Source organism: Trachypithecus francoisi, unplaced genomic scaffold (assembly GCF_009764315.1).
Source record: "Trachypithecus francoisi isolate TF-2019V2 unplaced genomic scaffold, Tfra_2.0 Lachesis_group4, whole genome shotgun sequence".
Taxonomy (NCBI): Eukaryota; Metazoa; Chordata; class Mammalia; order Primates; family Cercopithecidae; genus Trachypithecus; species Trachypithecus francoisi.
The window spans coordinates 103911722-103923216 of record NW_022681469.1 but is presented as its reverse complement, the minus strand read 5'-3'; the positions used below and the strand labels follow the sequence as shown (position 1 = coordinate 103923216).

The 11495-nt window shown below is 52.4% G+C and overlaps 1 protein-coding gene and 1 pseudogene across 2 annotated transcripts; one reads left to right on the top strand and one right to left on the bottom strand.

The window, feature by feature from the left end:
* Positions 1 to 2268: 2268 nt before the first annotated feature.
* Positions 2269 to 6205, bottom strand: LOC117072067 (annotated as a pseudogene). The gene is made up of 5 exons (XR_004432699.1): positions 5969 to 6205; positions 5795 to 5898; positions 5625 to 5707; positions 4861 to 4994; positions 2269 to 3257 (listed from the first exon to the last, which is right to left on the bottom strand). The product of XR_004432699.1 is annotated as a coiled-coil domain-containing protein 115-like (transcript).
* Positions 6206 to 6659: 454 nt separating this feature from the next.
* LOC117072066 (U3 small nucleolar ribonucleoprotein protein IMP4-like) lies at positions 6660 to 10522 on the top strand. The gene is given in 9 exon segments (XM_033191963.1): positions 6660 to 6907; positions 7050 to 7158; positions 8572 to 8655; positions 9313 to 9422; positions 9504 to 9636; positions 9714 to 9868; positions 9943 to 10037; positions 10126 to 10199; positions 10282 to 10522. Coding segments are annotated over 9 exon segments (876 nt in total). The 5' UTR covers positions 6660 to 6904; the 3' UTR covers positions 10395 to 10522.
* The last annotated feature ends 973 nt before the right edge of the window (positions 10523 to 11495 follow it).

Genomic DNA, 11495 nt, shown 5'->3' with positions numbered 1-11495 from the left:
TTAAGCTTCCCTACAAGTTGCTGGCTGCAGCAGCAGCTTCTGCGCCTGGCAAGCTGTGGCTTTGTATTTGCCTTTCCTTCTAATTTTCAGGGGAGTGGTTTGCCATGTGACCTCAATTTTCTGAGGGATCTGAGAGTTGTTGATTTTCCAGTTTGGCTTATGGAAGTGATGATTTTGAAGCTCTTTATGTGCCAGAACAATAATTTTCATTGGTATGCTTACTAGCGATAATTATAAAAATAATTATAAAAAACAAAGGCAGGAATGAATGAATGAATGTGGCAGTAATTCCTGAAGACATGACCTCAGCCCTACATATAATCTCCCTGAATTAATTGAGCAAGCAAGCCGAAAAACAGTGTCTTTTTTAGGTAAAAGGTCTGACTCTGCGGCCCAGGCAGGAGGGTACTGGCGCGACCTCGGCTCACTGCAGCCTCAACCTCCTGGGCTCAGGCGAACCTCCAGCCTCAGCCGCCTCAGCAGCTGGGACTGAAGGTGCCCACTCACCCAGCTGGGTTCTCCTTTAAAAGGGATGTGTGTGTGTTTGCTGGGAGGAAGGCATTATTGAAGTTTGAAGTTGGTTTTCTGCTGAGGGAGTGGAGTCAAGCCTGGACTGTCCGAGTGAGAAAACAGGAACCCTGACTACTGGACCAAACAAAGCAGCAGCAAGAGAGAAAAGTAAATTTTTCCAGAGTGCTATGCTCCCAGCAGACTGCCTAGGACTTCCTCTCCCTGCCTTGCAGAGGCTGCTCATGGACCCGAGGTGGCCCCTGCCAACCTGAGCCAGTGCGCTGGAGCACGATGGGGGCCCGTGGGGACCTGTCTTCTGCTGGGGGTTCCACAGCAACACATCTTCAATATTTTCAATGTTATCGGGCATTTCACTAATTCCAATATTCACACCTGTGATGCACATGGCATCTAATATACTCAGTAAGCTATTGATGGTCAAAACAACTAGCTAATGCCGTGATGAAAATGGTCACTGCCATCAAAACACACAGCGATGGGGCTCGTATATCCCTGGGCGTTTCTCCAAGTTCAGATGAAGAGGAAATACCCAATCTGTCCTGGAGCATTCTAGTGACAAAAAGTCAAAGTTCTTCTGGCGAACATTTTCAAGTTGAAAGAAAAAATATACACCCGCAAAAAAAAAAAAAGCTACTTCTGTTCTTATACTGGGAGTCAAACCCAGGCCGCCTGGGTGAAAAACCACAAATCCTAACCGCTAGACCATATGGGAACCGCTGAGAGAGGAGCGCCACCATATCTGTATACATGACATGCAGCAGCTTCCCCGCCAGCACCTCCCAACTACCACCGCGCAGCACCGAGCTCCTGCTGTCCCTGTGGAAACCGGTGTGACTGCAGCCTGCCACACTCGCTGCACGGACGTCTCTCGACTTAGCTCTGGTGGGACAAGGCACCTCTCCCCGGCAGGCAGAACCCCCTTTCCTGGCGGTCTCCCCCAGAGCTGGAGTTAGGGCAGAAGATCAGGGCAGCGAGTTAAGGACGCTTTGCTGAAGATTTGCTGTCTTCATCAATCCCATTTGCAGAGCCCATGGCCCCACCCCCACCCGACCTGCGAGTCCAGCCCCGAGTCTGCAGTGGGCGGTGCCTGCCCACCCCAGTGCCCGCCCACGACCAGCAGCGAAGGGCGTGCTCCATGGGCTCGCACCTCCTCGTTGAAGAATTTGTGGCCCCAGCAAAACTGACTTATTTTTTTCCTTACTTTGGCTTCAGAATCTCACTAACCGGCACCTTGTGGATAGGATCTTGTTATGAAAGGAAACCTTTGGTGAGGGCTGGGGGCAGATAGCCTTTTTTCCTGCAGTCACGAGGGTTCCCTTTGAGTTCCTCCCTTAGTCTTTTCCCTGACAACTTAAGGTCAACAGGCCAATAAACCACCCCTCAACCAATGGCAAATCTGCCCTACAGGGATTATGTTAAAGTTCAAGAAGTAAAACAATGTAGTACGGGTGTGTTGACAGTAATGTCCACTGAACAGAATGAAAACCCCCAAATTACATTGGGTTTACACTGGAGTTAGCAAAACAAAAGGGCAGCATTAACCAACATACAGCACGTGGGCGGACGGTGGAAAAGCTGGCCATGACTCACTGGACATTTCAACCGAAACCACAGAGGTTCTTGAAAATGCTGGAGAATTCCCTGACTGCCTTATCAGTTACAAGCCCAAATTCAGAATCATGTGACAGCTGGATACATTCAACTGTATGTACAAATAATGATCACAAAACACAAAAGTTGGGCAGTGGGTACCATAGCTTTTACTGTAGTTATTCATTAAGCTATTCAACTGTTCTGTGTGGTTTGATGTAATATGTTTTATTTTATAATAACAAGTCAAAAAAATCATAACCAAAAAGATAAACTGGAAAATAAGACTTACATCTCATACATATGAACAAAGGACCAATTACCTCTAAACATAAACAGCTCCTAGAAATTATTGCAAAGATCAACAACCCAGTAGAAAAATGAAGTTCCCAAAACAGAAAACACAAGTGGCCCTTCCAAAAAATGAAGAGAGGCTCAGCCTCTTATGGTAAGATAAAGAGATAGGATTTTAAAAACCTAGGCCTCTTCCTAGAGTTCCCTTAAAAATCTAGGCCGGATCATTTTTACTTCCTGGCTTAGACCCTGCCAAGGGCTGCCCAGCTACTCAGGTGTTTGTATCCTTGTGGACTCAAGTCATATTGTCCTGATCTTTTGGCCCAGTACGGTTTTCTCCTCCAGCAAAGACAATTTGGGGGATGTAGTAAGCATGAGGCACTACTTCCTGTCCCCCACCACCTCCCTTCGCACAGTGTTCCGTCATCCAGCCACGAAACCACAGCTGAGTGATCCAAGAGGCAGTTCCAGTTGTTGACTAACGTGTACCTGCCCACGTGAGTGTGTCCTATGGGAACTCAGGCCTCGGAATAGTTTCAAAATAGTGGCTTTCAAAATTAGTTTGCCTCTTCAAACTTCACACCTAAGGAAACATACAGAGCAGGGACAGAGTGGGCATTAGCTGGCGTGAGGTAGGGGCAAGAGCTATTTGTGAAGGAAGAAGGCCTGAGATCAAATAGCAATGTCAGAGAACAGCTGAGCTCACTGCCCTGCCTCTGTGCATGCATGTCAGGCAGCCCCCAGCTCCAGCTGCTTGAGTTTCTCTTGGAGGCCCCCGAGCTGGCTTCGACCCCAGTCAATGCGGTTCTGGAGGCTGGCTATGTCTGCGGCCAGCTGCAGGCCTGGAGAAAAGGAGAGAAGGTTAGGATGGTATCTGTGGTATAACACAGGACCCAGGAGGAGCTGGACATCCCCAGAAATTGGAAAGGCTCCAGGCCTCTCTTCCCCCTACACTTGTCCCAAAACATTCCAGGTACGGCCCTGCATTGGCTGCTCCAGAACCTCTGCAGTCTTACACCTCCTTCAGGTCTTTGCTAAAATGTCACCGCCTCAGACTTCCTGGACCCATTATATCACCCACCAGGAACTACAAATTCACAGACAGTAATACCATCTCATGCCCTCATTTCCTTCCTCCCCCATTACTACAGCCTCTCGCTCCCCTCACCTGGTCTCCCTCCACTACTTTTCTCTGCCCCAACAGTAGTCCACACTCTGGATCCACCTCTAGGTGGCTTGTGCCGATGTCTCTGCTGGAACAGCTGCTGCCCAGTCCTCCAGGCAGCTCTCAGTCTTCAGCCTCCTGTTCAGCAGCAGGGCTGACCACACATTGGATCACTTGCTCCAGGAAACACTTCCTCTTCTTGGCCTCCAGGACACCTGCTCCCAGGTGTTGCTCCTAAGTTTCCTTGACTGGCTTCTCCCCTCCTCTCCCTCACCTCCCGTCCATACTCCCCAGGCCCTCTGCTGATCTCATCCTATCTCAGCTTTAAACCAGTGTTTGTGTCAAAAACTTTGGAGTGCCCACTCAGACTGTCCAGCAGGACGTCAGTAGACACCACACAGACCACGCCAACTCCTGCCTTCCGGCATCCCCTGAGCTGCCCACAGCGGGTGAGGGTCACTCCATCCTCCAGGGGTTCCGGGTGGAGATCGCGGGCTCTCCTGGACTCCTTTCCTTCCCTTACTCCCATATCTTATCAGTCAGCAAATTCTGAGGCTTCTACTCTTAAAACCTGTGCAGGTTCCCACCACTTACCTCCTCCTCCAGTGACACCATCTGCTTCTTGCACTGGCTGCTCCCTGACGCCCGCTTCCTCCCTCTGCTCTGTGTCCCCGCCCAGCACCCAAGGATTCCTGTGACCCTGTGCAGCCAGTCGAACCACCCTCTGCTCAGAGCCTCTCTGTGCATCCCACAGTCTTCATCTGACTCCACTCTAGGCCACCAGCCTCGGCACACACCTGATATATATGGCTTCAGGGCTTTTGTCCTGGCTGGTTCCTCCATCTAGAGCACCATTCCCCAAAATCACCCACAAAGCTTTTCCTTCACCTCCTCAGAGAGACCTCCCCTGGCCACCCTTCATAAAATAGCTCCCCTGGCCCACTCCTGGCCCACTCCATTATGTGTTTTTCGTAACAATTTTCACATCCTGACTTATTACTTATTTGCACATTGCCTTTCTCTGCTCCTAAACATTACATGAAAAGGTGTTTTTCTCTTTTGTTCTCTGCTGTATCCCCAGCAGCTAGCATGAACCCGAATGCTGCCAACAACCAGGAGATGCTTTTGGAAAAAAACAATGGGTGTACAACAGAAGTTTGGATGGAGAAAAACCTGCAAAGCCTTTCACAGACTAACCCCAGCCCTGGCAGCAGTGCTCAAGTGTTCCCTGTGGATAGAGGGTCTGAGGGCCACACAGCCAAAAGACAGGGTCCACTCACCATCCCGGAAGCTGGCTTGAGCCTGACATAGACTGTGAGGAACCAGGATTCCAAACCAGTTCAGGGGGCCCTGGGGGGGCCTCAGAGGACTGCGGTTCTGGGGTCATAGTGGGGACCCTTGCGCCTCCGCAGAGCTGAGGAAAGAAAGGATGGAGTAGGCTGGGATCTTACTCCCTGGCCTTTATCGTCTTGGTGACAATGTTGAGCTTGATCTGAGCTCACGATTCTAGAAAACACTGTTGGTTGGAAAATTCCAACTTTGGGGTTCCAGGAAACAGCTTACCACGAAACACAGCCTTTCCCCTTGTGATTCAGATGAGACTGTTTGTCCACTCTTTCCCGTGACTCCTGTAGGACCTGCCCCGATGACCCTGTTTGCCTGTGACACTGACCTTACCCATTGGACCTGAACATGCTGACAGACCAGACACAGACGTTCCAACTCCCCATTCTTTGTCTCAGGAATGATTAACTGGGATTAGAAGTTTGTCCCTCTGAAACTAGCTAGACACACAGATGAGTATTTTCTGTTCAGCTGACTGAAACTTACGTGACTGTAAAACTATTCCCAGTGTAAAGCAACTCCCTAACTTCTCTACTCCTCCCTATAAAAGTCTAAGGCAAAACCACCCGACAAAAACATTTTCTTCTTCAGCTCTGGGATGCTCTTTCTTATCGCAAAAACCTAATTAAAACCATCTCCATCATTTGCATTTTGTCTTTGACATTGGGAAGGGGTTCTGCAGAAGGAAGAGGGAGCTCACCTGCTTCGCGAGGCCCCACCTCCTCTGGGGCGTGGACACCAGATCTCACCACCTTGAACTTCTGGAGTCCCTCCTGGGCCTCGCTGAAGGACAAGAAGGAAGGATGGAGCTTTGGCAGCCCGGGCCTGGAGCGCGCCCGCCCACCCAGCCCAGCATGGACGCTTCCTCACCTGGCCTGGAGGCAGACCTGGGGCTCCACGTGGGAAGCGTACTGCAGGGGCCCCACTGACTTGGTGCCCATCGCGTAGCGAGCCTTGGCCAGCGAGAGCCAGCCCTGAAAGGAGAGGACAGCGGTGAGACTCAGTTTACGCCCTTGTGCACTCCTGCCCGCCCCAGGCGCCTACCTCCTCTACTCGGGCGTTCAACACCGCTCGCTTCCCCTCCAGCTCCTCCAGGTCCCCAAGCAGCTGCAGGAGCAGCGAGTCCAGCTCCGTTCGCACGTCAAGCGCCGCCATGGACACACAATCAGATCCGGACCCGCCACCTTCCCTGTCACCGCCCGCGGTTGGCAGGACAGCCAATGGGCACACGAGATCTTCCATCGAGGGGCGTTCCCATCTGGGGAGCCCCACGCCGGCAGCACCTAGGCCTCCGGGTCAGCTCCTTTAAGGGCAAGCGCACTTAGAGAAGCAGCATGGAAGCAACGGATCAACTGGTTTCTTCAATTAGCCCCCAAGTGGATCAGCCAGCCGGACTGTCGGCTGGGGTCATAGGTGGTTCTGAGTCCTTCCGGAAGCTGCCCAACCTTAGAACTCGGGCCACTGCTGCGACGATGGAAGAAGGCGAATCTGTGCAGAAACCATTTTGGTTGAGGGAAGAGTGGTTTTTAAGTTAATTTGGAAAGGAGCCGGCAAGCAACCTCCAGATCAGTCGGTGTGCCATCTTTACAGCTGATGAACTGTTTCGCGCTGCTAATTATCATTGTTTTAGCAGTTCATCATCTTGAAACCGTGCGTTCTGCACGGCGGTGGGGGGGAAGGGCGGGGATGGGGAAGCCACTGGCGGACATCTGTATTAGCTGCAGTCGGAAGCCACGTGTGACGTTCTGTATCCAGTCTATTGGTTGTCCCAGGTGAACGCCCCGCTGGAACGGCCAATCGCCTTGCCATGCCCCCTCCCCCGACCGCCCTATTCGCCATCTTAACACAGGGCATTCCCGACAGCTGCAGGCACCAGTGAAGCGTCTAAGGGACCATCTTGGTTGAGGGCGGAAGTGAGGACTGTGTCGCCCCAGAGGAACCCACAGATTCTCCCCGACCCACGTGGAAGCGGCGCTCAAGATGGTAGGAGAACGTTTGAGCTCCTGTTTCGGAGCTCCGGGACGCGTGAAGTGCTGGGGATGTGGCCCTGGGGCCTTGGGGCCTCGGGGGCTCCGGGGCTCCGGAGCTCGGGAGCTAGTAGTGACTGGGCCCGCTGTTCCCACAGCTGCGCCGCGAGGCCCGCCTGCGCCGCGAGTACCTGTACCGCAAGGCCCGGGAGGAGGCGCAGCGCTCAGCCCAGGAGAGGAAGGAGCGGCTGAGGCACGCGCTCGAAGGTACGGGGGTCGGCTCCGCGGACGTCTGCGCGGTAAACCCCCCCGCACTTACTTGTGTTCGGATATCCAAGCGTCTTTCCAAATGCTTGCCGGCCGTTTTCCTTGCCCATGGGATTCTCCTGTTGGTTTTGAGAGTGTTCCTTCCGTGTGACGGTGTTACTTACTTGTGGTTGACGTTGCAGTACCCGGGTTTTGCAGCTTGCCCGCTGTGTACAGTGTGTCAAGTTCGTCCCAAGTTTTAAACGCTTTACCTTGTCCTATAGAAATTCTCTTTAGAGCGGTGGCTCACGCCTGTAATCCCAGCACTTTGGGAGGCCGAGGCGGGCGGATCATGAGGTCAGGAGTTCGAGACCAGCCTGACCAACATGGTGAAAGCCCGTCTGTACTAAAAATACAAAAATTAGCTGGCCGTGGTGGCACGCGCCTGTAATCCCAGCTACTCAGGAGGCAGAGGCAGGAATCACTTGAACCTGGGAGGCAGAGGTTGCAGTGAGGCGAGAGCATGCCACTGCACTCCAGCCTGGGCAAAAGAGCAAGGCTCTGTCTCAAAAAAAAAAAAAAAAGTTTCTCTAAAGACTATCTGGATAGCGCGGGTGCTGCAGACTGCACTGCCCATCCTCCCTGCAAGAGTTCCTCTGAGCTCCGGGGAGAACAGTGCTGCCCTGGAGCACTGTGCTCTGCGGTGGGCAGCCTGTGGCCCAGGGCCCGCTGAAGCCATGCCCTTGAGGCACTGTGGGCATCATGACCAGCAGTTTTGCTGTCTTGAGAGCTTAAAGGTCTCTGGTCCACCTTCATACATACAGAACAGTCTATATTTCTTTTCAAAAGTAATTTTTAAAGTCCACCGCCGTGGCTCACTCCTGTAATCCCAGCACTTTGGGAGGCTGACGGATCACTTGAAGTCAGGAGTTCGAGACCAGCTTGGCCAACATGGTGAAAGGCCGTCTCTACTGAAAATACAAAAATTAGCCGGATGTAGTGGCGGGTGCCTGTAATCCCAGCTACTCTGCAGGCTGAGGCAGGAGAATCCCTTGAACCTGGGAGGCGGAGGTTGCAGTGAGCTGAGATCACACCACTGCATTCCAGCCTGGGCGACAGGGTTAGACTCTTTCTCAAAAAAAAAAAAAAAATCAAATTTTAGATTTCGAACTGATTATAAAAGCAATACAATATGTTTAGATATTTTAGAAAGTCATCAAGTTGTGAGACTAAAGAAAATGAAGTCCTAGTAACCACTGTTTACAGGCTGGCCTGTAGAAAGTTTTGTCACCTCTATCCCTGCTGTATCCAAGCCCAGAAAGGACTGAGGTATTTTTATTTCAAGCGTGTACAGGCTTGTAAGCTGTGGTATATTGGGTGAGCCGAGGGCTCCATGCTTGTGACCCACTCAGCCCCTCTCTCTTCTCTCTGCAGAAAACCGCCTGATTCCCACTGAGTTACGCCGAGAGGCTCTGGCCCTACAGGGCTCCCTGGAGTTTGATGATGCAGGAGGTGAAGGTAACTATACAAGGTAGCTCTCCCCAACATTGAGCTGGCTGGTCTCCTGTCGCTCCTCAGACACACTGGGCACTGTCCCATCAGAGGAAACTGCTCCTGGAACTGTCTCCTATGCCCTTGTCACTGCACAGATGGCATCGCACAGCTCTCCCTGAGTGTGCCCTGTCCCACTTACATGGCGCACATGGGCCACTGACTCCGCGCCTTGCTTGTTAATTCCCTCCACCACCGGAGTGCCTGCCGGGGCAAGATGGTGTCCCTCACACATCATTGGTGCCCATACGTTTAATTCACTGCATTATTCAAGAAACAAGAAAGGAATTCCAAACATTATAGATATTTGTTTTGAAGGAAAGGAGTTTGTCACTGTTGGCCTTAGCAGAGTATGGACTTCGTTGTGTAATACAGTAGCTGCTAGCCCCATGTGATTAATATAGCTTAAGTGAACTACAATTAAACAAAAGATTCTGTTCCTCCGCCACATTTGTGCTCGGCAGCCAGAGTAGTTGGAGGCCGCGCTCTTGCCCGTTGTGCATGTGGAGTATTCCTGTTCTTGAAGGCTTCAGCAGACAGCGCCATCCTGGCGGTCTTGGCTGCCCCCAAGTTAGCATTTCATTCCCAAGACTGTCATGTTCTTGCCCCTGGTGCCCCTGACAGGCGTGACCAGCCACGTGGATGATGAATACCGATGGGCAGGAGTCGAGGATCCCAAGGTTATGATCACTACCTCCCGAGACCCCAGTTCCCGCCTCAAGATGTTTGCAAAGGTACTGGTGAGCAGGGAGTGACGGGGAGACGCCCAGGACACACAGCCCCAGTCCTGACTGCACACGGCTATCCACGCCCAGGAGCTGAAGCTGGTGTTCCCAGGCGCCCAGCGAATGAACCGAGGTTGACATGAAGTGGGGGCACTGGTGCGAGCCTGCAAAGCCAACGGCGTCACCGATCTGCTGGTTGTTCATGAGCATCGGGGCACACCTGGTGAGGCCGGAGGGAGAGTCGGGGTGGGAGCCGTCTGAGGGCAGGCGGGGTCTCTAACAGCCACCTTTCCCCGCCAGTGGGGCTCATCGTCAGCCACCTGCCCTTTGGCCCTACTGCCTACTTCACGCTGTGCAACGTGGTCATGCGGCATGACATCCCAGACCTGGGCACCATGTCGGAGGCCAAGCCCCACCTCATCACACATGGCTTCTCTTCCCGCCTGGGCAAGTGGGTGAGTCTGGGGGCCTTCAGGCTGGGGCTGCGGGCCAGGCCAGGCATTTGCCACTCTCTTTCCCTGTGCCCCAGGTCTCTGACATCCTCCGATACCTATTTCCCATGCCCAAAGATGACAGCCACCGGGTCATCACCTTCGCAAACCAGGACGACTACATATCATTCCGGTGGGTCCATAGGCCATGCCCCGGGAGAGCGTCCCCACCCTGTGTACCTCGTGCTGCTTGCCTTTGACCCACAGCTGTTCCCTCCCAGGCACCACGTGTACAAGAAGACAGACCACCGCAACGTGGAGCTCACTGAGGTCGGGCCCCGCTTTGAGCTGAAGTGTGAGTTTGAGGCTGAATCCCATGTCTGGGGTCGGGAGGCGAGGCTGGCTGTGCCAGGGCTGATGGCCATCCCTGCCTGCAGTGTACATGATCCGCCTGGGCACGCTGGAGCAGGAGGCCACAGCAGACGTGGAGTGGCGCTGGCACCCTTACACCAATACCGCACGCAAGAGGGCCTTCCTGAGTGCCGAGTGACCCCACTCACCACTCAGTCAGGACGTGGACTTGGAACTCAGGATGGGGCTGTCACAGACAGGCCTGCCGAGCTGGGATGTGGAACTGTGGTGGGTGGAGAGGTCTGAATAAACTGTCTGTGTCACGGCCCTGCCTGCCTCTGAGTGGTCAGGCCAGGTCTGCAGGGCAAAGTCCATTGGGGTCCCTTTGGGTGGGGACCTGACGGCTGTGGGACGTGCTTGGGCCTGGAGTCAGTGTGGGGGTTAACATGGTCAAATATTTGATGCTGACATCCCCTCAAGAGTCAGGGTTCTGTGAGCTCTTCAGCAGGTAGATGTGGATAGCAGGGCCAGTCCGTGTCATGGGCAGCCCACCAACTTAACTCACTGAGTGGGAGCCGCCAGCGCAGAGGCGACAGGCCAAACCCGGTGCTCAGCGGCTGATTCCTCATGTGAGTGGCATCATGTGGTGTTTGTCCTGTGTCTGGCTTATTTCTATTAACATAATGTCCTCCGGCTTCCTCCATGTTATTGCAAATAATAGGATTTTTTTGTAAAAAATATATATGCCACATTTTCTTACCAATCCATCTGCCAACAGACACTTAGACGTTTTCATAGTTTGGCAGTTGTGGAAATGCTGCAGTAATCATGGGAGTACAGCTGTCTTTTCAAGATAATGATTTCATCTCCTTTTTATACGTATACCCAGAAGTGGGATTGCTGCATCAAATGCTGGTTATTTTTAATTTTTTGAGGAACCTCCAAACTGCTTTCCATAAAGGCTGTACTAATTTCCATTCCCACCAGCAGTTCACTAGGGTTCCCTTTTCTCCGCATCCTTGCCAACATTTTTTATCTTGTGTTTTTTAATAACAGCCATCCTAATAGGTATGAGGTGATCTCTCATTGCGGTTTTGATTTGCATTTCTCTAACAGTTGGTGATACTGAGCATTTTTGTATATACTAGGTCGTTTGTTCTTTGTTGTTGACTTGAGTCCCTTACATAATTTGGATACTGCTGTGGCCTGAATGTTTGTGTCCCCCAGAAATTCATATAGTGAAATCTCATCCCTATGGTCAACAGTTTAGGGAAGCGATTGGGTCATGAGGACTCTGCCC